We start from the raw sequence: 27718 nt of genomic DNA on the forward strand, positions 1-27718 counted from the left end.
ATTAATCTAATTTATATGGCTGCCCATCTCACCGGAAGTGACTCTGGGGGGCGTACAATAATTAATTAACATATCCACCATTAACTGGAAAAAACTAGACTATAAATGTAATCAACTCTTGTTACAACATATCCATTATTTACGAGGTAATTAAAAATTTACATAACATAACTTTGTCATTAAAATGCTGATCAAAGAAATGGGCAGGGGAAGAGTTTAACTGTAGCTATGGTAATTCTATTGTATTGTATTTCTGTTGAGTTATCTGTAGCCTCTGTACTCACCTGTACCACTCACACTACCGTTTATATTCACTTATTCACCCTCTGTCCTTTAAGCTTAACTGAGCTCAAGAAGCTATATTTTTCATTAGTATAGTTCTTTTTGCCCTATTTTTAAAATAAAACAAATTATAATTGAGAGAAAGTGCTGCTGTTTGACTAAAAATGTAAACTTTTCCCTTTCTCTCATTTTAAGACCAGTGGAATACAAATTATATTAAGACAAATAAAGTGGCTGGGAGATAGGGGTTAGGGAGGTCTTTCTCTTTTTCAGTCTTACTTTTTTTCCCCCTAATGATGGGTATTTGTTAAGACTTTCAGAACCACTTCCATTCCCTACAAATATTTCATGAGACAACTAAAAAAGAGAATTACCTTTATAGAGCGCATGTCTAACCCAATTTTTCCCAGTCTAGTGCCCTCTATAACTGTTGGTCTACAGCTTTTATAAACTCCAGCCAGAAAGATTAGAGCTGTAATCTAGTGAATGTGAAAGATATTAGGTTGGAAAAAGCTGTTCTAATGTATATGAAGTGAAAGAAACTGCTTGACTATAGCTAGCAGAAGATTAACCTGAATTCAAAACTAAGGTTTTTATCAGTTATCTGGAAAAGGATCATGTTCTCCCTGAATGAATATGACAATGGTTAAACTGAAGCAGAAGGGTTTTTGTTCCATAAGTATAAAAAGCAATGAAAGAGCATAATGGATTCTTTTTGCACATATTTGTAAGGAAAGACCACTGGGTTGTCGGGGAACAACTCACAATATTTTGGCACCACAGGTAAAAAAAAACAAAAACATAGTAATGGAGGAGGGGTTAAATAATGATCAGCTGCTGCTCTTTAATGGTACCCTAAGGAGAGCCAGTCTGATGTAGTGGTTAAGGCACCAGGCTAGAAACTAGAAGACTTCTGCCTTAGGCATGAAGCCAGTTGGGTGACTTTGGACCAGTTACTCTCTCTCACCCTAAGAAGAAGGCAGTGCAAACTACTTCCAAAAATCTGGTCAAGAAAATTGGACGGACTAGTCCAGATAGTTGCCAGGAGTCAGTGCTGACTCAAAGGTGTGTGCGTGTGCACACACACAAGATCTGTTACTCAGTCAGGCTGCCTTGCCCTGCCTGTTTTTAAGTGGGGCTGGTTTGGGGTATAGTTAACCAGACTGACCTTGGATTTAGTGTAATATTGAATTGTCCCCTTTCTTTGTAGGGGAGTGAACACTGAGGCAGAAAAATGTGCTGTTAGAATTGCTTGATGAGAAGGGGGTTGTACTAGATTTCAAAAACAAAACAAAACCCACAATCAAAGACAGTGACCTCTAAAACAAATTATACAAGCATTACAGTTTTGCTATTGCTTAAAAAAAAACAGCACAGGCCTTCTAATGTAAATTCCCAGAGAAATGAAGGCAAATTATCTATTGTAGAATCTAAGCAAAGGAGTCCTATGTTAGGAAAGAAGCAGGCTGATGAAAAACTAGTAGTAGTCATAGTAGTAGTAGCAGCAACAGCAGCAGCAGCAGCAGCAGCAGCAGCAGCAGCAGCAGCAGCAGGTCTTCTCCTAGAGATGTATTTACAGTTCCTTCTTAGCATGATGACAATGTTCCCTGTGATACCCTGAATCAAAAATGATTGCCTGATAGTATTCCCTTATTTATCCCCACTCTTGCTATTTGGGGTCTGGTTCTCCTGGGTATGTTCCATTGAACGATCCAGCAGATGTAACCCAAGAACACAGTGCTGTGGTTTCATGAAGGCATCTTCATGTCCTCGGTTTTTTGAGTCACAGAAGGATGGTGGGTGACACAGTAGAGGGAAATAAAAGAAGTAGAGAAAAGATATTTTTTCTTGATCGACTGCAACTCCAACTAAAGAAAGAACAGTGTGGTAGAATATGTGTTTGTTGAACTGCCTCTTTGCAATTTAATTTATTTTTCTTACTATGTAGTCTGATCCTTTGGCCAATCCATTGTAATTTGCCCCATCCCAAATTTAAACATATCCATCTATTTAAGTCCTCCCCCTCTACAGTTAAGGTGAAGCACATCTCTGAACCCATTACTAGTTTTTAAGTCCAACATCAGATCAGACTTTTGGCTCATTGCCTTATTATGCAGAACTTTCCAGTTAAATACTGTATGCTGAGATGAAGTAAGGGAAGGCATGTAGCAGGCAAGAATTACTTGGGTGGATGAGATGATCACACTTGGGTCACAAGACGTCTGTTGGGCACTTCTAAGTTGCCCATAGGCACCATGCCATCTAGAAACTCTGAACTGGGCACAATAAGTTCTTTGTCCCCATAATGTTTCTCCCTAAGTTGAGCCTTCTCTTGGTTGTGAGCCTTCTTTCGGATGGCAGCAAGTTCTGGAGATGGTGGTGGGGTATATGGGCAGGTTGTAATGTGGATGTATTGACCGTGATCCTCGCAATCAGTCTCTCGGTGGTAAAAGTAGCTGAAGTTGGAGACAATGACAGGCACTGGAAGTGAGATGGTGAGTACTCCAGCAATGGCACAGAGGGACCCCACAATTTTGCCTCCAATAGTTTCAGGGTACATGTCACCATATCCCACAGTCGTCATGGTAACCACAGCCCACCAGAAGGCAGCAGGGATGCTGCTGAAATTTGTTTTTTCATGATCAGCTTCTGCAAAATAGACAGCACTAGAGAACAAGATGACTCCAATGAAGAGGAAGAAGATGAGCAAGCCCAGCTCCCTCATGCTGGCTTTAAGCGTCTGACCCAGGATTTGCAATCCTTTGGAGTGCCTGGAGAGTTTGAAGATTCTAAAGACTCTCACCAACCGGATGACTCTGAGAATAGCCAATGACATGGCAGGCTGGCCTACCCCACGCTGGCGTGCAAGCTCGGTACCAAGGGCAACAAAGTAAGGGATGATGGCTATACAATCAATAATGTTCATGATATTCTTGAAGAAAGCTGGCTTACTTGGGCAGGCTGTGAACCGTACCAGGAGTTCAAAGGAGAACCAACAGATGCAAATGGTCTCTACAATGAAGAAAGGGTCTTCAGAATGAGACTTTGGTGTTGGCAGGGCATGCATCACACTGCTATTCAAATGATGGTGGACAAGCTGTGGAAAGGAAAAAAGGAAAACAGAATGTCCTGGTTAATATGACTTAATTAACCCAAAGGAGGTGAAAAATGAGTGTTATAGTATAAATCATTGGTTTCAGTTAGACGAGATGGACTAAACTGTTGGGTGAAATGTACTAGAGCAGTGTTTTTCAAACTTGGCAACTCCCAGAGTTGAAGTCCACACATCTTAAAGTTGCCAAGTTTGAAAAATACTACTAGAGATTGCAATACAAACACACCTGGAAGGCTCCACATTGGGAAAGGCCAGGCCACCAAACACTCTCCCTGAAAATATCAATATTCTTCCAAAGACAAATGTGTGATGTCCTCACATACTGACATCTTCACAACTGTCAGGTAAACCCCAACGTCATCACAAACATTGTCCTTGAATCATGTTGCCACTGTAGCAGTTTCGCTAGTTGAGTCTCATTAGTATGGCCTGCCCTTTGGTTAGAAATTAAAATTAATGAAGATAATAAAAGATAATAATCCCCAGGGTTTCTATCTTCATTAACTTTTTCCCAAGTTTGGTGTGCCATAATATTTGGGACTGCTTTCCCCATCACTCTCAACTGGAGTTAACAAAAGCAGCCCAAGTCTTCAGGAAGACTGATGATGTATTTCAGCCTGCCTAAATATCTTGCTAGTGTCATGGAAAGAGAGCTGAAGTGAAGTCTTTCAAGAAACATTACCAGACATTATTTGATGCTTGGCAGCCATCTGGTATGATTTCTGCAGAAATTAAAAAACAAACCAATTCTTCTATTAGAGGAGATGTTCAGAGCTCCATTCTGCACAATGAACAAGAGAGTGCCCAAATACAGCAGGTCCAGTATACCATATTTTGAAAATAAGTAGGGTATAATATGCTACAACATTTAAAGAAGACGGGGGGGAGGGGACCAGAACAACGATCAAATCTATGGACCGCTGCTCTAAACTTTTTCTGTCCCCCCCATCAAGAACTACCCCAGGTAAGTTCCCCTTTTTTCCACCACCTCTGTTACATTGTTCCTGTATATATCCATGAAACCAAGATAGCACAATATTTACATCACAGACAGGAGGGGAAGGTGCCGTGCATCTTCTGATCCGTGAACATGTTCTATTCAGGGCTGTTCGGAGTTCAGGCAATGAGGTGAAAGGACGGAGGCTAGGCTAGAGGTGAAAGACTGAATTACAAGAAGGGTTTCTTGGCCATCATTGTGTATGACGTGGTTGAAGAAATTGTACAGGCTACTGGCGAAAAGGCTGAGCTGTGAAGCAGAAATTCCCTGCTTGATGAATCAGTTCTGCCATTAACTTAAGGAGTAACCTTATATGAACTTGTCTCTCTTTTTCCCACCTATGTGGGGAGCGGGGATAATAATGTAAGATAAAGTTTCCAACTAAATCATGCAAATGCAGCATTCTGAATACTGGAAAACGCTATACAAATGTTAAGTAACATTTTTCACTCTAAATGCTTCTGGGTGGCTTTGTGAGTAGCATTAAATTTGATTAGACTGTATTTTTTAATCTATTTCCTGTACAAAACAGCAGAGTAAAATATACTTAAAATCTATTTTTTGCTGGGACATACATAAAATATAAATATATAGAATAAGCCACTAACAATTTAAACCTTCTGCCCTCCTCACATTGGCAAGTGCAACACCAGCACTAAGCAGCGAATTAGGTCCCCTGCCTGTTTCCCTGGCTGATAAATTGTATCCAGGTTGGCATCTATCCATCACTCAAATTAATCAGTTCTCTGAGAGGGAGGGCATGCTGTAGTTTTAAATATTCAGTGGATCAAATCAAGGAAAGCAAGATGGCCACAAACATATCCAAAATGTAATTACTTCAAGGCTTAATGCAACTCAAGAAGTATATGCAAGTGTGTTTTTAGGTTTAATTTATATTATATTATACTATATTATACATTCAAGCCTAGGTTGGTGTATTGGTGTGAACTGGACAGCAAGAATGGAAGGAGAAACAGTAAGTTATGTATTCTTGTGAGGTAGGAGGAAAAAATAATATGAACATTGATGGGCTGCAAATTTAATTCAAGACAATAGATGGATGGAGCACCAGGAAATGGATGGCAGAGAATGTGGGATACCAGGTTGGCCCAGTTATTTGCAGAAGGAATCAAATCAAAGCTGTGCTTAAAGCCGGGAGAAAAGCAGAAATGTCAAGGTCAGATATTCCTCCCAGCTCTGTCCTCTGGTCAGCTCTGATTTCCTGCCTCTCTAATTTTGACTTCTGTAGCGGGGCCTGTTTGCTCTGCAAGCCAGGGAAGTACCTGCTGGTTATGTGGAATTTCTTAGATCAATCTGGATTCAGAAAAGCCCCTGGACTGGGTCAGTCTGTCTGATATCTGCTTTTAGAACATGCTGAGCATTGTCCTGTACCTCTCTCTCTTGATATACCTGGGCTTAGGAAACACGCAAGGATATTTTTACTTTCATGCGATTTCCATACAGTCTTTTTGTTTCATTAGTATCCCACCTGCCCTTCAGGGAGTTCACAGCAAATCCACTGAGCTGTCACGCAAACTCTCAGCAAGTTCTTGGCAAGGTCTAGATTTGCTTAGCTCTAGCAAAGGAACTACGTCAATTGCCTTCAGTCCATTCTCTGTAACTCAGATCACATTATACCATTTTCTATTTGGACTTTTATGTAATCAGATTGGCATTATCTATCTACTAGAGGTGTGAGACTAGGCTGAAGCTGCCAAAGATGAAGCAGGCACGTAAGCAGAGAGGACAAAAGCCAGGAAACTTATCTATCAGATCCCTTCAGGGAGGTAGATAAGAAGGAAGCAAGTCCTTAAGGAAAAAACAAAGGACCTGAACCAGAAAAAGGAAGTTGGGCCTGAGCACATGGAAACCCTCACCCCAATCCCATCAACTTGTAAATCAACCCAGCAAGGACTTTTGGGGATAAAAGGGGTCCCAAAGCCCGCCCACTCTGAGTCTTCTGAGTCATCTTTGGATCCAGACTTGGTGGCTTCCATCCCTCTAGCTAGTGCCTGGCAGCCTAGTTGGGAAGGACGTGGGTAAGTGTGGATGAGCGTGTGTGTGTGTGTGTGTGTGTGTGTGTGTATGGGAAAGGGCAAGTGTACCTTGCAACCAATAAAGTTTTGCTGTTACTTTAAATTCACTGGGTCTCCGTGTATTACAAAGAACCTCTTGTTCAGTTAGAAGTGATTTGTGTGTATCCCTAATTATTTCCCGGCTGTTGACCAGGGCTGTGTCTGTCTGCTCCAGCCACACCTATCTGGAAAACCCAGGTAGAAAGCAAGGGGGGCTGACAAGATCCGTGGGCCTCAAAAGGCTGTGAGTGTGTGAGTGAGTGACCATAAGCCGAACCTGGGAGCAGCGTGTGTAACAGAGGGAGGTGTCAGCAGACATGGAAAAATGCCAGGCCTTGCAGAAATGCACAAAATCTTTGTGGGGGGACACCCCAAAGGGGCAGGAAGCTCCAAATGGAACTGCATATGTTAGAATGGGGAAAATGGAAAATCCAAAAGGCAGGAATGGAATGGCATATGCTAGAAAATAGCATGGCTGCCTAGCATTCTGAACAGGAAAATTCCACACCGTAATATATTCTTACATTTTACGTCACAGGTATATATTTTACATGGTGGTTCAGCGCACTCACAATCTACAAAAGCTTCTGTGCTATACATTTTTAATTTTTATGGATGATTATTTCTGCCTCCTCTGATCTTTAAACATACTAGATGTGAATAGAGTCGTGTGAAAAAGAAAGTACACCCTCTTTGAGTTCTATGGTTTTACATACCAGGACATAATAAAAATCATCTGGTCCTTAGCAGTTCTCAAAAGTAGGTAAATACCTCAGATGAACAACAACATGTGACATATCACACCGTGTCATCGTTTATTTTACAAAAAGAAAGCCAAAATGGAGAAGCCATGTGTGAAAAACTAGGTACACCCTTACTGCTTCCATAGGTATGAAGAGGCTAAGTAGCAGCCAGGTGCTGCTAATCAAATGCCCTTGATAATTGATCATCAGCAAGTGTGACTACCTCTATAAAAGCCAACATTTTAGGAGTTTGCTGGTCTTGAGCACTGAGGTGTGTGTTAACACAATGCCAAAGAGTAAAGACATCAGCAATGATCTTAGAGAAGCAATTGTTGCTGCCCATCAATCTGGGAAGGGTTATAAGGCCATTTCCAAACAATTTAAAGTCCCTCATTCTACAGTGAGGAAGATTATTCCCAAGTGGAAAACATTCAAGCCAATCTCCCCAGGAGTGGATGCCCCAGCAAATTCACCCCAAGGTCAGACTGTGCAATGCTCAGAGAAATTGCAAAAAATCCAAGAGTTACATCTCAGACTCTACAGGTCTCCGTTAGCATGTTAAATGTTCAAGTTCATGACAGTACAATTAGAAAAAGACTGAACAAGTATGGTTTGTTTGGAAGGGTTGCCAGGAGAAAGCCTCTTCTCCCTAAAAAGAACATGGCAGCACGGCTTAGGTTTGCAAAGTTGCATCTGAACAAATCACAAGACTTCTGGAACACTGTCCTTTGGACAGACGAGACCAAAGTGGAGATGTTTGGCCATCATGCACAGCACCACGTTTGGCGAAAACCAAACACAGCATATCAGCACAAACATCTCATTCCAACCGTCAAGCACGGTGGCGGTGGAGGGGTGATGATTTGGACTTGTTTTGCAGCCACAAGACCTGGGCACCTTGCAGTCACTGAGTCGACCACAAACTCCTCTGTATACAAAAGTATTCTAGAGTCAAATGTGAGGCCATCTGTCCAACAGCTAAAGTTTGGACGACATTGGGTCATGCACCACGACCATGATCCCAAGCACACCAGCAAATCTACAACAGAATGGCTGAAAAAGAAAAGAATCAAAGTGTTGCAATGGCCCAGTCAAAGTCTAGACCTCAACCCGATTGAAATGCTGTGGCGGGACCTCAAGAGAGCTGTGCATAAACAAATCCCCACAAACCTCAATGAACTGAAGCAATGTTGTAAAGAAGAGTGGGCCAAAATTCTTCCACAACAATGTGAGAGACTGATAAAGTCATACAGAAAACAATTACTTCAAGTTATTGCTGCTAAAGGTGGTTCTACAAGCTATTGAATCATAAGGTGTACTATAGGCTATAGTATATATTGGGATAGATCTACTAACTGAAAATCTACATGCAGCTACTATACAATTGTTTTATCTTTTTCTTTTTTTAATCTGCTTTAGTTCTAAGGAGGTATGGATGCAAGCTTAGTTTCCCCCTCCTACTGTATATTCACAACAAACCTGCAATGTAAGCTTGAAATAAATGATACAGATTGCTACTACTTCCACAATTCAAGAATGTAAAGGTGAGAGAGAGGAAAAAACGTTTAAACAGATTAGCTACCTTTGCAAAATACCATGTTTATAGTGAACAAATGAAATGTTGTATTCAGAACACTTATAGGTAGTCCCCAGTTTAAGAATGAGTTCTGTTCCCAAGCTCTGTCCTTAAGTCGAATTTGTATGTAAGCCGGAACAGTATTATTGTATAATTCTGTATAAGCAGTATTGTGTAATTAACTCAAACCATTGTGCATTTAACTCGAACTTTGCTACAATAGGTTTGATTCTAACCAATGGGTCATCCATAAACCAGGCATTCTTAACCCGGGGATTATCTGTATTTTGAAATATGCTCACTGAAACAGGCAGCTTTTTACTGGAAAATCACCCACACGTGACTCTGAGCGGGATCAGGATTGTTACACGGAGGACTCATCCTCACGGGTACACAAATGGGCTTCCCTCCCCTTTGACGGAAAGGATATTGAAGTAACTCGTGCTGCCCCACAGCCTAGCATCGCTGCATCTCAGCAAAGAGGCCAGGCAATGTAACGTAATGAGGGGTAGCATCAAGGTAGCAATGGGTGGTTTCTTAGTTGTCCTCCCCCCCCCCCCCCGTATTTCCTACCAGGAGGAAAACCAGCCACCAATTGTTGTGTGCCAGGGTGGAGTTGGAGGCAGGGGCGTCTGCAGCAATGGCCAGTGGCTTCAAATGGTGGGGGCAACTGGGTGATCCCTGTCTAACATGAGTCATATGGATTGCACACACATAAAACAGTGCTGAGCTTCAATGGCCTGGCCGTGCCTGCCATTTTGAAGCCACTGGCCATCGCTGTGGATGCTCCCGGTTGGAAGTTCAAGCCTTATTTTTTTATTACAGTGTACTTCTTATTGATCACCCAGGAGGTTAATTGTTCTGTCAGAAAAACAGATACACTTATGTCAGGCAACGCCACCCGGCCCCAGACAAAGTCTGCCTTAGAGACAAAAATCAGAGGAGCCCCAACAGAGAGCTCTCAGTGCTATTGTGCCTCTGGATTTTATTTTCCTTCTTCCCTCCAGAAACCCACTTCCTCCCATGATTTGTTTTTGGTCGGGCAAAGAGCCCTCTTCCCCGCTGCCCAATTTACATCTCTCTGTGTGTGTTGGAGGTCTTGCATACTTTACAAGCACACGCCCATCCACCCCCCTGCCCACATAGCAGGATGCCTGGTTGGTAGATCTATCGATCTCCTGGGAGCTGATACTCCAGTACCAGATGGAAAAGGCCAAGTATCAGACGTGGCACGGAGGCATAGCGATCAATGATCAAACGGGCATTTCCACAGCAGCCGTTGCTGAGTGGACTGGGGCTGGGGAGAAGGCTGCCCCTGACAGCATCGTCCCAGGGGCCCTCTAGATTGTCTACATGGAAAGTTTTGCGTTGGGAGAAGAAAAAGCCCACTTCCAGACTGGAAGAACTAAAGACAGATCTAGGCTGCCTTGGCAGCAGGTTGAGGATGAGATGGAGACAATGCCATGAAGACAGGTCCCTCAAAAAGAGTTACTGACTGTAGTAAAACGACTTTATACTATGGCAAGCAGGATGCAAGAATGAATACACAGAAAGAAATGTAACTCTTATCTCTACAATTTTTTTGATAACTAGTTCTTAATTCCTCTCACCCTGGAAGTGTTGTTTAAAGCAAATAGCCTCTGAAGAAGCAAATGATGGATGAAGAGCTTCAACAGAAAAGCAGGAAGGGAAGGAAAGATAACTCCCTATTTATCACAGGCCTAACCTGGATTGGAGCTCCATAACTGCATCTTCCAAGAACAAAATGTGGAATTGCTAGTGATGAATATGCTGCTAAAGATATGCCCTTTACTTAGTACAATGTATAATTTGACCATCCAAGGAGGTTATAACAGCACTCAGACTGCATATGATTGTCCAAAACCCCTGTATCTCTTTGAACTCTGATATTTTGAGGGTGTAGATGATACTAAAAGTATGTCCTTCGTGCTGTCTCAGCTTTAATGAAAATAGTAATATTAGATTCTGTCCACATTTCTCTAACTCAGGGCAATTATCCCAGATTCACGCAAGGAAGGGTGTTAATTCCAAATGATGATTTAATACTTTAAGTAATGAGGTGCATCAATACTTCTTATTCGAGGGAGTAAAACCAATCAGTTAAAATATTAAAGAATTATTTTAATATTCTGGGTTTCCCCACAGACTCTCATTTATTATGCCATTAACATTAAACGATTTTTAAAAATTATGTTGAAATAGCATGCAAGAAAAAGAAGAGGACCCAAATAAACATTCTGTGCTTCTCTGGGCATCTCACACATTTTGAAAAACTTTTCTTGAATTCTTTCATTGGGCAAAACAGGATCAAAATTACATTCATCAGTAATCTGGATAACCAAATACTGTATAAAGTTTTTGCAATTGTATATATTACAGACAACAAGAGCACTTGTCTAGATTGCAGTCTGAATTATACTAGACTGCAGCTATTTATTATTCCATTTTATGTTATTAAGGTTAACCTCTGGATCATGTCAACAGTAAGTTTAAATGAAATAAATAATCCATGTTAGGCTTGGGTAAACAATGACATCTTATTGATATTGCAATCAGACCAATGTAGTGATTCTGATACTTACCAGAGATACAGTTCAGGATTAGCACACTGTGGACTATCACGGCGCTTAGCTCCCTTTTAATCTCAACATCCATCGCTATACTAACCAGAGTTCCAAGATTTAAGTTGTAAATAAAAGTTTTAGGCACTCCTGGTCGAACTATATGATTCAATAAATCCCTAAGTGAACACAAGCTGACACCACCTCTACATGGTAAAAAGTTAAACACAAGATCTTTCTGCAAAATTCAATGCATACTTACTATGTGCAGTTGTTTAAAGATTGAATACGGCAGATGAAAAGTGTGGATACCTTTTCAGTTGATATTTTGTAACACCTTTTTTGGTAGAAATAACAGCTTCCAGATGTTTTCTGTAACCAGCAAAAAAAAATTCTATTCTTGCTTTTAGAATTTTTCCTCGCTCTTCCTTGCAGAAGTCTTCTAGCTCAAAAATATTCTTATGCCTCTATGCAAGCACTGTGTGTTTGAGATCTTCCAACCAATTTTCAGTAATATTCAAGACTGAGAAATGTGAAGGCCTTTCCATAATTTTTATCTCTCTTTCTTGTAAGTACTTCATGGTTGATGTGGACATTATATCAGATTGTTTTGTTGAAATATCCAACCTCTTTTCAGCTTCAGTTTCTTCATTGTAGGACAGTAGCTTGAAAACCAAGAACAATCTCTATTCTTATTACCTGAAAACTGGTCAGATCTACAAAACAGAACCCACAGATCACTGAAAATGATCTGCTGAAAGAATTAGCTGACACTGTATCCACAGTACAGGTTTGCATGGGAGAGCTGTCAGAAGGAAACCTTTTTTCCCAATCTTATCTCAAAAATCATTGCCTAAAGTACGAAAAGAAGATGAAATCTTTTGGAATGACATGCTTTGGACTGATGAAACAAAAACTGAACTGTTTGAGACCACACAAGATTAATTAGGAGAAAAAAGGCAAAGCATTTGAATAAAAGAATATTTTGCCAACTGTTAAGCATAGGGTTGGTCCATCATGCTTTGGAGTGATATGGCAACTAGTGACACAGGACATGCTGTGCAGATTAAAAAAAAAGAATGAACTCAACTAAATAGCAACATATCCTAGAAAGTAATGTCCCATAAGTAGTAAAAAAATGAATCTGAAAAGAGGTTGGATATTTCTGCAAGAGAACAAGGTAAAATATATATCCAAATCAACCCATGAAATATTGCAGGAAAGAGAGATAAAAATTATTGAACGGCCCTCAGATTTGAATATTATTGAAAATCTGTTCGGAGGTCTCACACACAAAGTGTGTGCAAGGAAACCTAATAATTTATCTGAGGTAGAATTTTGCAAGGGAGAGTAGGGGACAAGACCCAAAAGCAAGAATAGAAAGACTCTAAGCTGGCTACAGGAAATGTTTGGAAGATTTCTGCTAAAGGAAGTGTAATAATTACTGAGTGGAATGGTTTCCAAACTTCTGCACCTGCTGTATTCACTGTTTACTTATTCTGGATCTGTAAACAACTGCACATAGTAACCATGCATTCAAATTTGCAGAAAGAAGTTGTGTTTAACTTTGCATAAGGTAGAGGTCGTATCAGCTTCCGTTCACTTAGGGACTCTTTGAAACTTACAGTTTGAATCAGGGTATCTAAACTTTTGCATACAAACGCACATTTCTGTACAACCAGCACTTAGCCAGAGCTTTAGAGCAGCTTGAGGTGCTTCCACATATATATATATATATATATATATAGAGAGAGAGAGAGAGAGAGAGAGAGAGAGAGAGAGGAGGGCTACATTGCTTTTTTATATTTATAGAGCTTTGAAAGTGTAAGAATTTGAGAGGAGCATTAGATCAAGTCAACTGAAGAGAATCTCTTAAGGACCTACAACTTAGCTGAAAGCAGTTGTTGCATTATAACAGCGGACCCTTCTTTAGTGTAGCTTATGCTATTTTGGTGTTAGAGTGGAAGAGTTATATATCATTACATAACCAGGTAAAATTTGTCAAGGATTACAGTCTGCTAATCTCCTGCACCCTACTTCACAAAATGCTACATTTAAAAAATATCTCTTATTCTTTGCAGTATCAGAAACTTCTTCCTGTTAAAAACCACTGTGGCATTAAGTATCTATAATAAAAGTCCAATGGCTGGTTCTTTTAAGTGAAGCAACTTTGGAAAACAAAATTTGTTAAATTTAAATTCATTCATGAAAACAGAGTAGATTTCCTCCTTTGCAAATGCACATTGGAACGTCATTGGGGAAAAATAGCTACAGGAAAGCAACCTGCAGAGCATGATTTAAGTCTGTCCTCACTGTTTTCTGGTGTCACTCCCTCCCAAAGCTACTTTTCCAAAAAGTAATACCTGTTTTGTTACATGTGTAATACATGACTGCCTGCAACTGGCAGGACTGCTCTGAGCCAGAAATAAAAAAATGTGCTACTAGGGATAAAAATATAAAACTAAGTTATACATTTCCTGCTTTTAGACACCCTCAAATTCTAGCAATAGTCTTCTTCCCGCTGCCTGGCTTTGTAGTTTGCCTTAAACTCATACCAGCAAATCTGATGCTGGATCAACCACCAGCTTTGCTCCTCTTATCGCACTTCAGGTGTGCTAAGCCATAAACCATGATCAAGATACCTCAATACTAAGTCTTTAGAGTACTATATACTAAGTCTTTAGAGAAACTTAGTAACTACAACATAAGAGTCATTCAGTCACAAAGCCATTTCTAAAACTGGAAAAAAGAGACTGCAATCAGAGTATCAGGGAGAAAGAGAGGCTGAAATTTATTTTTTTTGTCACATTACATATAGTATGCATACACATTACGTATTTAAAGCTGACTGACATATTCCCATTGAAAAGAAAACATTTTGAAGAACAAAACAAGGAATCACATTTTAACAACTTTCTAATAAAACTGAAATGAATTGAATTAAAATAATTACTCTGGTTCTAGACACTATGATTTGTTCAACGATAAGCATATTTGAGATTAACTGCACTAACTGCAGTTTTAATATTGTTTAGTTAATATGGGCATTTGTTGCCTGAATCACAGCACAAACCCACTCCTTTGAAAGACAAGATGTTCTAGTCAAATGATTTAGCAGTCAAGGCAGAAAATTAGACACGCCCACCCTGTAAGTATTTGCTACCCTTTTGCCACACATAAACTCAGCTGTTAGAGGCAACTGCCTGCTGAATAAGAATTTTGGCAGTCAGTACAATTTCCAGTTAAGGCAACTTTATTTCACAGCAGAGGAAATTTAGCTTGGTGCAAGCAAGAATCATAGTTCCGTTTAACCCACCGGCTGCAGTCAGGCCATTACATAAAAGAGCTTGGCTCAATATGTAGTTCCAAGTTCTGAGCAATTAGCTGTGCATACCGATGGTTTGCCCTAGATGGGGTGACCAAAATAAGGTGATAGTCTGCAGATTGCTTCTCAGTTTCTGAGGGGAGGGGGGCTGTAAAGACACTGAAAATAGTATTTTGGAAACGATCTGTGTAAGGCTTAACTGCCATTTGAGGAGGAAAAAAAGCAGTTATATACCGTCTGCTTCCTATTTGCACCTTATCGCAGGAAGGAATTCATTCTCTGGCTCTAAATGGAAACCTTATATTACCTTTGGAGGGTGAAGGCTTTGATTCTGGTCCCTATGGAATTCTATCTTTACCTTCATTACCGTATTACGGTTGTTTTTTCTATACCATCTTGGAGCTGTTACATAAAACACAATAGCTGGATTACAATTACATTTGATGTATGGACTCTGTTGTGGCAGGCTCTTGACCTTTCTCTGCATGTGATGGCTGGGGAAGGGTTTCATGGAGCATTGAAAACCTAACCATTTTTATTAAATGCATATACGGGCACATGAAGAGCATCAATCAATGCTGGGTCTGATTCTTTAACATGAAAAACTTGAAATGGCTCGGGAACAAGATGTGGCTCATTAAGCTTAATTGAGTGGCTTGCTCTTATTTATACATTTATCAAATTTATACGGCTGTGCATCTCGCACAAAGTGACTCTGGGCAGCGTACAACAATTAATTAAAACAATACATATAAAAACAATTATTAAAATATTTTAAAAAACCCACAAGGCACAAGAGAGAGTGAATGTTCATCGCGATAGGGGAGCCATCTTAGGGTTTCACTGGTCCCCAGGACCCCCAGGCCTGATGACACAGCCAGGTCTTGAGGACCTCCGGAACATTAACAGGGACGGAGCTAATCTCACTTCAGGGGGGAGAATATTCATCATAATTTTCATATTCATAACATTCATAAACTATTTCTTGCTTTTTCTTTCATCTGTATTATATCCATACTGTCATTTAAAATGTCTGTTTTCCACTTTCTGTCCTACTTTTGCAGTATTCTTATAGTTATGTGCAAAAACCGAAAAGACCCAGTAGTATTTTAGTGTCCTCTACAAAAGGTTTGGCTGTTCATTTTTTTTCAGCCTGTGGAAGGTATTTGCATTACATAAAATCTTCTGTATCAGTGAGTAACTAACAACATAGCAAGAGATCTGGGGTCCAGTGAACCATATAAGTATTGTAAAATGTGGGGTAAGATATTGCTGAATGTATTATTTTGTGCTTACTTGGGAATAAATGCTACTGAGCTTAGTAGGTCTTCCAGACAGACTTAGGCCCAATCCACAGAGTCAAGTAGCCTGCTGTTGCCTCCCACTGCACTAGCAACTTCCAGCGCTTTTTAAACTGTAAGCTCAACCTGAATTACAGCATAGCCTGTACTAAAGCGCTAGATGTTATTCCTGATGCAACTGAATCACCCTTACCTCATATTTAAAATGGTATTGAACTATTTCAAAGATCTAAACAATGACATTGGTCTGGTTTACCCAACAAGCTAAGAAGAAGAATGTCTTGATTAGTTTTGGCATAGCATATTGTATGAATTGAGCCACTGTGGTTTGTATGTTTATGGGAAGAAAACAAACTGATTTATTCAAAGTATAACAAAGCAAATCAAGGTGTAGGATAATGTGTGTGAATTTAATCATTTAGAATATGAATATATGAAAACAAGCAATGTCTCACAAGAGTATTTCTATGATTATTTCAACACAATTGTTTCAATTGGCCCACCCCACATCATGTCAAACCAATCATTATTTAAAGGCACAGTGTGTAAGACTCTAGTGTTTATGGAAATTAAAGCATATGCCAATCAAGAGAGATGCAGTAAAAGAGAAAAATGTTTAAGTTAATATAGGAGTACATTACATCTAAGATAACGATCATTTCTATTGGGTATTAATAAATTACATAGCATAAGGATATAATTAGCAATGGAGAGACACAATCACTTGGTTTGGACATATTGTGCATTGTCATAATGTGTGTTTAGTTTTAGTTTAGTGTAAGTTGTGAACTCAGACTTTGTCAGTTTATTGTGATTTATTGGCCTGACATCATTATGTCAGAACCCAGTCAATGGAAGTAAATCAAATCAAGTTTAATTGTTCCCCAATTAAATAAATAAACAATATATGTATGCCTCGACTCATATTAGGATAGAAAGTGTCTCTTTTGTTAAAAACAACTGTTGTCTGTACACCACTGGCTCACTTAATGTGTGTGCTGATGCTCACAAAAGTTTTAGTCTCTGTGGAGGAAGACACGAGTATCATGTTATCAAATACAGAAGCTGCGTAGGATGTGAAATATCGGTCTGGCTAGGAAAACTTTGTACACCTTCTTGAGTTTGAAGGAGATGGCAGAGGCAACGAAAACTGGATAGCTGGGTAGACTGAGAATCAAAATAGAGGAGCTAAAGGAAAGCAACTCTGGGGAAGAACACACGAAGGATGGCAGAAGTTTGTTAAGAAACGTAGATCAGTGCAATAGATAAAGGATTTCCTAAGGGGAATGTGGCAGAAAATTTAATAATGGAGATGGGTCAGGGCAAAGAGAAGTACTGCCCAGCTTAAAAAAAAATCTCTCACTGGGCATAGAAGTAAATGATACTGTATATTGGTAAGAAATGAAGCATTGCAAGCCTGGAAACTCTTGAGCTAGAATTTCCAACAGGAAGGATGCAAAAAGAGGTTGCTTTCAGCACAGCCCTACGCATTGGGTCAACTGCAAGATTCAGTTATGTCAATGGGAATTTACTGTGTGAATGAATGGCTTCACTCCTGAATGGCAAATTTAGGTGAGATTAGCCCCTGTTGAAAATTGACTTATTTCTGATTCCTACATAAACATGTATAGGATTGAATATTAGTGACTCCTAATATGCTATCAATCTGGATAAATCATTAAAAGTCACAGGGATAGGAAAGGGGACAGGGTAATTTTTTATATATACTGTATATATATATTAGGATAGAAAGTGTATGTGTGTGTGTGTGTGTGTGTATATATATACACATACATACACACACATACATATATAAATAAATAAATAAATATATCAAACTGAGATTTTACAACAAAGTTTATAAATGGGGCACACTTTACAGGATAAAAATGAGTTGGTTTCACAAATATATATGGAGTACAGTCGTAGGATAGCCCCCCTTCCGTGGGAATACATGGTTGTATGGCTGCACTGAGATTGGAATGATGGAGAGGGAGGGGAAGTGTTATGCGTGCCATAGCACATGATGGGGAGGGATGTGAGAGTCTCCATGGCAATGTGCCCCAGAGGGATTCCCCTGTTGGCTTCAAAAGCCAGGTCCTTCTGGCCTATAAAATTAAGAACGTTATATCAGTTATTCTTTCCTCCTTCCCCTTCTGCCATCAGGATCCCTTGTTGGTGAACACTGCAGTATGGAAGATATTAATCCTGGTCATCTGTTTGTGCTCCAGCCCAGCTAGCAGCAAATTAGCACCAGTTGCCAGCAGGAAAGCAGACGCCAGAGAAACCTTGTCAGACAGAATCCTTATAAGCTATTTTGGAGGAGTGAAGATCTGCAAGGTTTGAGTACAAGCTACTCAGGAAGTATGTGGGGATAAACAGGATAGCGCTGACCAGGAAATTCCTTACACTAGCCTTTCCTGATACGTTGGGTCTGAAATTTTCATCATTCCGAGCCAGTACACAGTCTCATGACATTTGGAGGGCACCAGCTTGAAAAAGATGCACTACGCACACGCACCCTGAATTCTGCAAACCCCAAATCAAATCATCAGGTGCCAGGTTCTCATTTCTTACTAGATAAACTTGGTTCAACATTCCCTGGAATGAAAATACGAATTCATCTTTGACTTCTTCCAAACACACCAAGAATTTCATTTGACCATTCATCTTTCTCTTTACAGGATAGAACTTTATTTTTCTGAAATATGACCTTTTGCCTGATTATGCAAAGGAGCTCGTAAGTATGAAAGCTGATAGGAGTTACCCTATACATGATAGTAGCAAGTGAAAGGGGAATGCTCTGCATTTGAGAAGCTGATTAATAGAATCGTGCAACATGAATAAGGTAAATAAAACTAGTTTTGTTGAAATGGTGAGTTAAATCTAGAGTGATTATGATTGTGAAACTTCTTCCATTTTTTACTGTGATGCCACACAAGTGGAGTCTTTCACTGAAGCTGAAAGATAGCCCCCCCCCCCGAAAATTCACCCTACCCCTTATTTCAGTTCCTGACAAAAATGCTATAGCTTTAAAAGTACTTATTCTAGTAAATTAGGACACATTAAAGGACCCATACAATTAAAATGGAAGAACAGAACTGTAGATCCTTTATCCTCCTTCATATTCCCATTGCTTACTTTGTGGTTCTCAACATACTGGGGGAGGTGACATTGTAGTGAAGACAGTGGGCACAAGTCCGGATTCCCACAACTGAGTCCTCCCCCCTGCCCCCAGCTTTTTGTAAATGTCACATGGAACAAATACAGTGGTACAGAGGGAAGTTCTAGGCCAGTGTTTCTCAACCCTGGCAGCTTGAAGATGTGTGGAGTTCTGTAAAATGTGTTTTAAGAAAAAGGGATGCCTATCCACCCCAAAAGGAATAGTGGAGGAGGGAACAAAGGTATAGATTCAAGCTGCTATCAACTCCTGGACAGATCCCATGCATTTTTTTTTTATACCAATATGGAATTGCCTTTTTCAGGATTTTTTTTTTCAACTTCCCAGTATAATCTACAGCCATAGATTTTAAAATAATAACCAAATCTGACTCTGAGTACTTAGGAAAGAAAATATATTTGTTCCGTTTGTTCCTGATGTACTGGAAGAGAATAAAGTCCTCTTTTCCTCTCAAATACAGGGGGCAATCATTTTGTGGAACAGGGCAGACTCAGCGGTGATATGTGATGATGCCCTTGACTGGGGAGCCAGCTCTACTCCTCTTGCATCCTTGTGCAGTTAAGACTCCGGGTCCTGGAAGTTCTAATTCACCTGGGAAGCCCAAAGTGGACCAGGCCTTCCCATGGAGATGTCCACAGGCAGTGTGTGGAGAATGACAAAAACACACAACAGGAATGTAACGGAAGGGGAAGGGCCAGTGACTATGGCAGTTTTGATTGTGAGTTGACAGGAATTCACTGTGAGGCAAAAGCACAGAATGGTAGAGTTGTGGAGCTGGATGAGATGACAAGGATCCTTTAGTTCAGTGTTGTTCAAACTTGCTGGCTGGGGGATTCTGGGAGTTGAAGTCCACATGTCCTAAAGTGGCCAAGTTTGAACAATGCTGCTTTAGTTCAATCCTTGGAATACATAGGGAAACCAATTAAGCCATGCTTGACAGGAGGCCGCCCAATTTCTTCTTAAAAGCCTCTAGAAATGGAAAACCTACAAACTCCATAGACTGTTCCACTGTTGTACAGATCTTACTGTCAGAAGTTTTTCCTTATATTTAAATCAAATGTATGTAGCTGTAACTTATACTCATTATTTCTGGTCCTAACTTCTATAACAATGTATAATTGTTTTTGACAACCTTCCCTAAAGCACCCTTTTATGTACCTGAATGCTGACATCATCTCTCTTTTTAGTTTTCTTTTCCCAGCCTGAACATCCCAGTTTTCTTCCACCTGTCGTTACGGGGCATGTCCTCAAGTCTCTGTATCATCTTTGCTGTTCTCCTCTTAACCTATTAATAACCTTCTGAAAATATGTTGTCCAGAAGCATATACAGTACTCCAGGTGGGGTCTCACCAGCATAGTGCAGAGGGAATACAGACTTCACATGTCTTTAATACAGTGCTTCTCCTGACGCAGTCCAGAACGATATTAGCCCTTCTAGCAATTATTTCAAACTGCTGGCTCATGTTCAGATTGTTTTCAGTAGCAATACCTACATTCTCCAATGTAGTGCTTCCAAGCCATGAATGTGTAGCCTGTATTTTTCCTCCCAAAATGGAGTATCTCACATTTCTCCTAATTGAAAGGCATCCTGTCCTCTCAGCCCAATCTTCCAACCCTCCCGGATTAGACTGCAATCTTTTTGTCTTCCTAGATGTTGCCAAATCTTCCAATTTTGTGTCATCCACAAATCTGATAAGCAGCCCATCAATCCCATTATCCATACCATTTGTAAAAATGTTGAATAATACTGACCCAAAGACAGACCTCTGCAGAAGCCCATTGGTTACTGTTCTCCAGCTTAACGTAGAGCCATTACTGTCAAGTCTCTACGTGCAAGCCAGCCAGTTGTGGGCCCATCTTACTGTAGTGCCACCCAAACCATACTTTAACAGCTTGTCAATGAGAATGTCATGTGGAACCTTCTCAGATACTTCATGAGCAGACAGATAACAATGGATACGTTCCTCATTTGGACACCCTGCATTGTTCATGGAATCCTGCAGGTGAGTGCAGATAACAGTGCACTAAGAACAAAATATCCCCACAATGCTTTTGCTGCACTAGGAACTGTCCACCAGAAAGCACGCAAATCCTAAGATGATCACTTTTAGTAAATTATACAGTTTTGAAAGGGGAAAAAAAAAGCATGCTATTTAACATGTTTATATCATGCCTTTTTAATTTCCTTGGGAGGAAAGCCATGGCAAGCCTAGATAGCATATTAAAAAGCAGAGACGTCACCTTGCCGACAAAGATCCGCATAGTCAAAGCTATGGTTTTTCCAGTAGTAATGTATGGCTGTGAGAGCTGGACCATAAAGAAGGCGGAGCGCCGAAGAATTGATGCCTTTGAACTGTGGTGCTGGAGAAGACTCTTGAGAGTCCCCTGGACTGCTAGGAGGTCAAACCAGTCAATCTTAAAGGAAATCAACCCTGATTGCTCATTGGAAGGATCGATAATGAAGCTCAAGCTCAGATACTTTGGTCACCTAATGCGAAGAGAGATCTCTTTGGAGAAGACCCTGATGCTGGGAAAGATTGAAGGCAAAAGGAGAAGAGGACGGCAGAGGATGAGATGGTTAGATAGCATCACTGAAGCAATGAGCATGAAACTGAGCCAACTCAGGGAGGCAGTGAAGGACCGGAAGGCCTGGCGCAATATGGTTCATGGGGTCACGAAGAGTCGGACACGACTTAACGACTAAACAACAACAACAACAACATCATGCCTTTCCTCAGAGAGTTCAAGACAACACATATGCAAAGGTGGGGTGGGGGTATCCCTTCCTTTTATTCTTGCAACAGCTTTGTGAGAAGTTGAGCTGAGAGATATTGAGTGGTCAATGAGCTCCATAGTCAAGCAGAAACTTGTATCTCCCCAGTCCCTCTCTAGACACAACAGCACAGTCTGAGTTAGATGGAAGGAGTGGATGCTTATTATTCTACTTTGCAACTGATTTTCTGCTACAACTCTTCCTAGCCAAACTACTTTTCCTCTATTAAGTGTTCCAGTTGCTTGTTTCCAAAAGTATGAGAGTCAGAAATGAAGGAGCTTAACAACTGAAGTGTCTGGAGACCAATCCTCTTGAGCGCTCTCCTTTTATAACCTATAAAGGGTAGAATTACAAATTTCACTAGCCAAGATGAAGCATTTCCAAAAATTAAGTGAAAGGATAGCTTAGGCTTTTCCCCCATCTGTTGAATTTCCCCCCTGAAATTCTTTCCCTTCCCAGCTGAGGAAAACTCTGATTTCCTCTGGCTGAGAATCAGACAAAGGGCAATGGGAATGAACCACTAGGGAAAGCACTGACGTGAAGAAGAAGAAATATATATTTATTTCATTCCCATCAGTACTTCCTTTCAAGTATTTTTACCTCACTTTTTTTCTATCTTGATGTCCTCCATATATATTGGATTTCAAGTCTCATTATTCCCAGGCAACATGGGGGGTGATAGGAGTTGTAGCTCAACATACCTTGAAGCCCCAGGTACAAGCAGGTTGCACTATTTCTACACTGATAGATGGCATCTTGGGAACTCCATGATATATAAAGTCTCTGGGACATGTTTGTGATAGACAGACAGAAAGACAGAGGCAAAATCAGACCTCAGGTGCCCATTGGGTCCAATATCTTCTATGTGCTACATCCCTACAGCACCCTGTCCCAATTGTGATTCCTCAGATGTCATTGGACTAAAGCCCCACCCCACCCCTGATCATTAGCCATGTTCACAGGAAATGACCAGTACATTTTCATCTAATCTCATTTGATGGTTCTAGGCTGGGAAACACTATCCCCACGGCTTCCTAAATTTTACCCACTGTACCATTTTTTTCAATTTGCAGATTCAAATGGCACAATTGTGTTTAGTGTTATCAAAGCATTCTACAGATGATGGAGACATATGACATGGCATGGGCTGTAGAAGGCATATGGTGGGTGAAGGCATACAACCAAAAACTTATTTTCAGTTGACAGCACTCAATCTCAAAGTGACAGATACATGAGCAGGAATACATAAAAGATGCAATATATGTTGACACTGTTGCAGACAAGAAAACTGCATGAATTCTATATATGTTACTATTGGATCTTTCCCATTATCTGCAGTCTAGATGTATTGGATCATTATTACCCCAAGCTGGCTGAGAATTCTGGGATCTGCAATCTGAACACATCTGGAGAGTATTACATTAGGGAAAGCTGGTTTAGAAGTTGACACCGAAAGTCATGCAAATTTGTCTATCTCTCTCTTTTTTCTTGAAAGCTTTTTGAATGCTAAGGTTCTGCAAGGACAGTATACAGATTTTTAGGACTGCATTTCTTGCTGAGTCATTGTCACTAACACAACAATCAGCCCATTAGGACAGGGGGTCTCAAAGGTTTTGTTCATGGGGCCTACTTGAGAGGGCTGAAAATCACAGAGGCTAACCATTACAAAATGGCAGCAGGTGGGGGAAGAACCAAAGCACAGAATAATTAGCATTGAAAGAAAGAGTTTGATTTATGAGGGAATATTACCTTGATGAGAGTTGTTGTTGTTGTTATCATTATTATTACTTCTTCAACAATTTTTCAGGCCAAGTGCCTAACCTCCCCCCGCCCCCCATCCTCATCACACAATAGGAGGCTTTGAAACCCACATGGAACAGCAGTTGGTAAAAACATCACCATTTGAATAACATTATCCTAGACCATAATATTTGGAGATCCCCACATTCTTTACGGCCTATGATACACTAATACAGACATGTTGTGTTGAAGGAACAGAGGCATGATTGTTTCAACTCATTCATTGGTGATTATGTGCAGACTCAACTATGAAGTTCCTGCAATGAAAAGTGAAGTCCAGTGTGGTTGGGGAATTGATATTAAAGGATTTGAAATCAAGATGGCATTAAGAGATGCTTTCAGATGGGGGCCCGTAAACTAAAGAAATTGTCATATTCTTATTATACTTCTTTTTTTTAAAGGATTACAGAAGTGACAATTTAAAATTCATATCTGATGTTTGCAAATGTCAGATTTGGAATGTGACATTCTTAAAAAAAATATTCCTTGGGATAACAGAGATAACAAATTCTAATTCTTGAGTGGCAAAATACTGGCAACAATACTGCTATTTATGTGATGGAAATGGAGGTCTATCTGAACCAGTAAGAGAATATTACACTTGGGCACTTCTGAAATCATTTAAATTATAATTTGACAGCAGAGTAATTTTCTCCAAGCTAGAATTCTACATTTATTGGACTACAACTTTCATCATCATTAGACAACACAACTGCTATTGTCTAAGATATTTGGATGGCACTTCATTGGGGAAGGGGGTTTTGAAGCAAAGTACCTTCTGAAATGTCAATATTCACCATTCAGAGGAAGGAGAACATGCAAAACAATGCAACCAGTATAGAGAAAAATAATCATTATGGCCTTCATAACTTACTGGCAAAGAGATGTCGCTCTCATCCCGAAAGTCAGGTAAAGTCTCCAGGCAGAAAATCACGATGGAGATAAGAATGACCATAACTGAAATTATCGCAATGATACGGGCAGCCTGGGAGCTCTCTGGATGTTCAAAGAGTAGCCACACTTGTTTGAGGAATTCTCTCTCAGGCATAGGCTGCTCTTCTTCCTTGATGAATCCTTCATCATCACGAAATTTGGTGAGAGCTTCTTCCCCCAGCTGATAGAATTTGAGTTCCTCCAAGAAAACATCAATAGGGACATTGATTGGCCTTCGAAGCCGCCCTCCAGATTGGTAATAATACAAGATAGAGTCAAAGCAAGGCCGATTGCGATCAAAGAAGTATTCATTGCGCAGTGGGTCGTAGTACTGCACACGCCGCCGAGGGTCACCCAGTAAAGTGTCGGGGAACTGTCTCAAGGTCTTTGCTTGGGTCTCAAATCGTAGGCCAGAAACATTTATTACCACCCGTTCACAGCAGTCCTTGTGAGAATGCCCCCCACAGTGGACAATAGGCTCACTTTCCCCTGCTGTCAGCGGCAATAGCTTCTCCATGGTAGAACTGGCAGCTACAGAGATCCTGAGATGATGTAGGAGGCCATGATTCGAAGTTCACCCAAATGCTGAGGCCTTCTCCAGGAATTGCCAGTTTAGCTATTATCCGTCTATTCACACTATTATCTGTATCTCAGCTTACATCTTCTCTCTCTTCTAAATCCCCTTCATCTATTTTCACTCATTCACTCCCTACTTTAAACAAATCTGGTCTAGCTTCTGACTTACTTCTCTCCTCTTCCTTCTTTCGCTATATCATTTCCTTAGTTCATGCCATCTCCTCTCTTTTCCTGGAATGAACCTTTCTCTTAAACCCAGTCTTCAGCCATGGACAATCACAGTGCCATCTCATCTACACTATTTTCAAAATTGCTTTGGTATTTCCAAAGGGTTTATACCCACAATTTAGATTCCCCCTCCCCAACTGTCCTTCTCTATGTCCCCTTTCTGAGAACACCCCTGCCTTCCAGTGCCAGCGTCAAGGTTTCTGCCTGTAAACACTTTCCCTAGACCTAGGGATATCAGATTGCCCCAGGACGTTACAGACTCTTGGCCCCCTTGCCAAAATCCCAGCACCGCCTCCAACTCCATGCCTAAAAGCAATCCCAACAGTACTCTGATCAGAAGAGGGAAGAGCTAAAAATAACAGGGAGTGACATAGGGGCAGGCAGAGTGCCCAGGGCAGAGAAAAAAGTAGGCAGGGCACCTTCAGGAGAGTACAGAAGACTGCCAGCCAGAACTCTTGTGCTCCCCTAGAAAGAGAAGTGGTGCGTGAGCCTGGGCATCCCAGCCTGTCAGAAAAGAATAGGGCCTCATGAGCCATATACAAGAGTAGGCAAAGACCGAGAATCTGGACTCAAAGGTTATTCTGAGTGATAGATCAGAGATTGAGAAGATGCCAAACTGAAGCAAATTTAAGCTCAATCCTCTTCTGGAAACTATCCTTCCTGAGTTGTTGATTCAAGTCCTGAGACCAGAGGCAAGCCAGGCATACAAAGTGTACCCCTCCCCGCTGTATTACCTAAAAAGATTCTTTGTATTATTTAAACTTTTCTTATTCCCTCTTACCCGTCTTCATTGCTTTCTCTCATTTCTTTCCTTTGGGTCCCCCTTTTCACCGAATGCGAATCGTCTTACAAAAACTTGACTCTGTGTTTTTCCCTATCTACAGTATGTCTTATACACAGGCTGGGTAATCAGGGTGATTGTGCATGAAACATAGTATGCTGTTTATATACATCAGAGCAAATTTAGGAAAAACAAGCATAAAATAAGCAGAAATGCAATACATTTCACTGTATTGAAATTGTCACTTTTCAACTGTCAGTCTGCTGCTCAAGTACTGACTTGAATGTAAGTAATGTCAAGGTGTTTACTTTTCTTTTTTATGGTTCTCTAAATTGGACTTGGACTGAACATCTCTTCAAGAAAGAATTTCCTGAAAAAGAGGATTGTTCTTGAACAGACTTTCCAATAAAGGACTTCCCCCTACAGGACATGTGGAAACGCTGCACAGAATTATTTCTTGCGGTCTTTAGATATTTGACTGGCCTCCTCTTTGACCTGCTTTCAGAACTGATTAAAAACACATTTCTCTTGCTTTTCTTTCCGGATGTTCTACTCGGTTCCTTTGATCATCTCTCTTCCTGTCGCTAGCTTTATAATTGCAAACTATAGTCCAAGTACAGGCTTAACCCTCTCTTTGGCTTCCCATTTAGCTTATTGCAAAGTTGGCCTTGAGTTCCCTTTTTTCCCTCTTGTGTTTCTTTGATTGCAAAAACATAGACAGGGGCCTGTTCACCTTATTTATCCATAATGCCCAATATAATTTTAGATTATTTTATAATTAACATGTGACAATGGTGATGTACACTTCAGGTGTTTGGTTCCTCATTCAAATGTATTCTCTAGCATAAAAAAAAAAAGCCTTCCCCCAAAAGATGTAAAGCAGGGCCTTATGTTCTGAACTGCAAGAAAAGTTTAAGGAACCAGATCGTGAACCCCCAGTCTTCTTGAGATCCAGTCTATGTGAACATCTGTTTCTCCACTTAAATTCTTATTTTTTTAAAAAAAAAGTTTAACTTATTTTTCTACTTTCATACCTTCTACCCCTTATGTGGCCAGGCCTCAAGGCTCTTTGTTCTAGCCCATCTTTTTCATATTAATTTGGAACAAAGGGCCAAACTAGGCTTAATAATATTATGCTACCTTTCCATAGATGAGAAACCTTTTTTTGTGGGAGCAGGAGCTAAGACTGGGCTACCATAACTGGTCTTCAAAAAATCTGAACAACTGCTAATGCGCCGCCTGTACAGTCCATGTATGGTAGCTCTTGCTAAGAGATTTACTTGGACTTTGGGATGTGTGCTGGAGGCCATACTCCAAAAAGCAGGCAAGACCTGGACAAAAACTTAATTTAAACAGAATTAATTAAGCAGAGCTAATATATTTGCTGTTATCATGTTGGATGATTTTAGGAAATAAATGAAACAAGCAACAAACATTGGTGCATTTGTTT

General features: G+C 40.3%; 1 protein-coding gene and 1 long non-coding RNA gene across 2 annotated transcripts; one reads left to right on the forward strand and one right to left on the reverse strand.

The window, feature by feature from the left end:
• Positions 1-1814: 1814 nt before the first annotated feature.
• On the reverse strand, positions 1815-27689 carry KCNA7 (potassium voltage-gated channel subfamily A member 7). The gene is made up of 2 exons (XM_007429767.3): positions 24625-27689; positions 1815-3379 (listed from the first exon to the last, which is right to left on the reverse strand). Exons 1-2 carry the CDS (start codon positions 25198-25200, stop codon positions 2483-2485), a joined length of 1473 nt encoding a protein of 490 aa, XP_007429829.1. The 5' UTR covers positions 25201-27689; the 3' UTR covers positions 1815-2482.
• On the forward strand, positions 18456-21730 carry LOC148215463 (uncharacterized). Its single transcript, XR_015796640.1, has 3 exons — positions 18456-18551; positions 18681-18844; positions 19638-21730. It is a non-coding gene; the product is annotated as an uncharacterized LOC148215463 (long non-coding RNA).
• Positions 27690-27718: the final 29 nt, after the last annotated feature.

Source organism: Python bivittatus, unplaced genomic scaffold (genome assembly GCF_059951505.1).
Source record: "Python bivittatus isolate LINGU-HERP-01145 unplaced genomic scaffold, Pbiv_v1 ctg000410_np1212, whole genome shotgun sequence".
In the NCBI taxonomy this organism is placed as follows: domain Eukaryota; kingdom Metazoa; phylum Chordata; class Lepidosauria; order Squamata; family Pythonidae; genus Python; species Python bivittatus.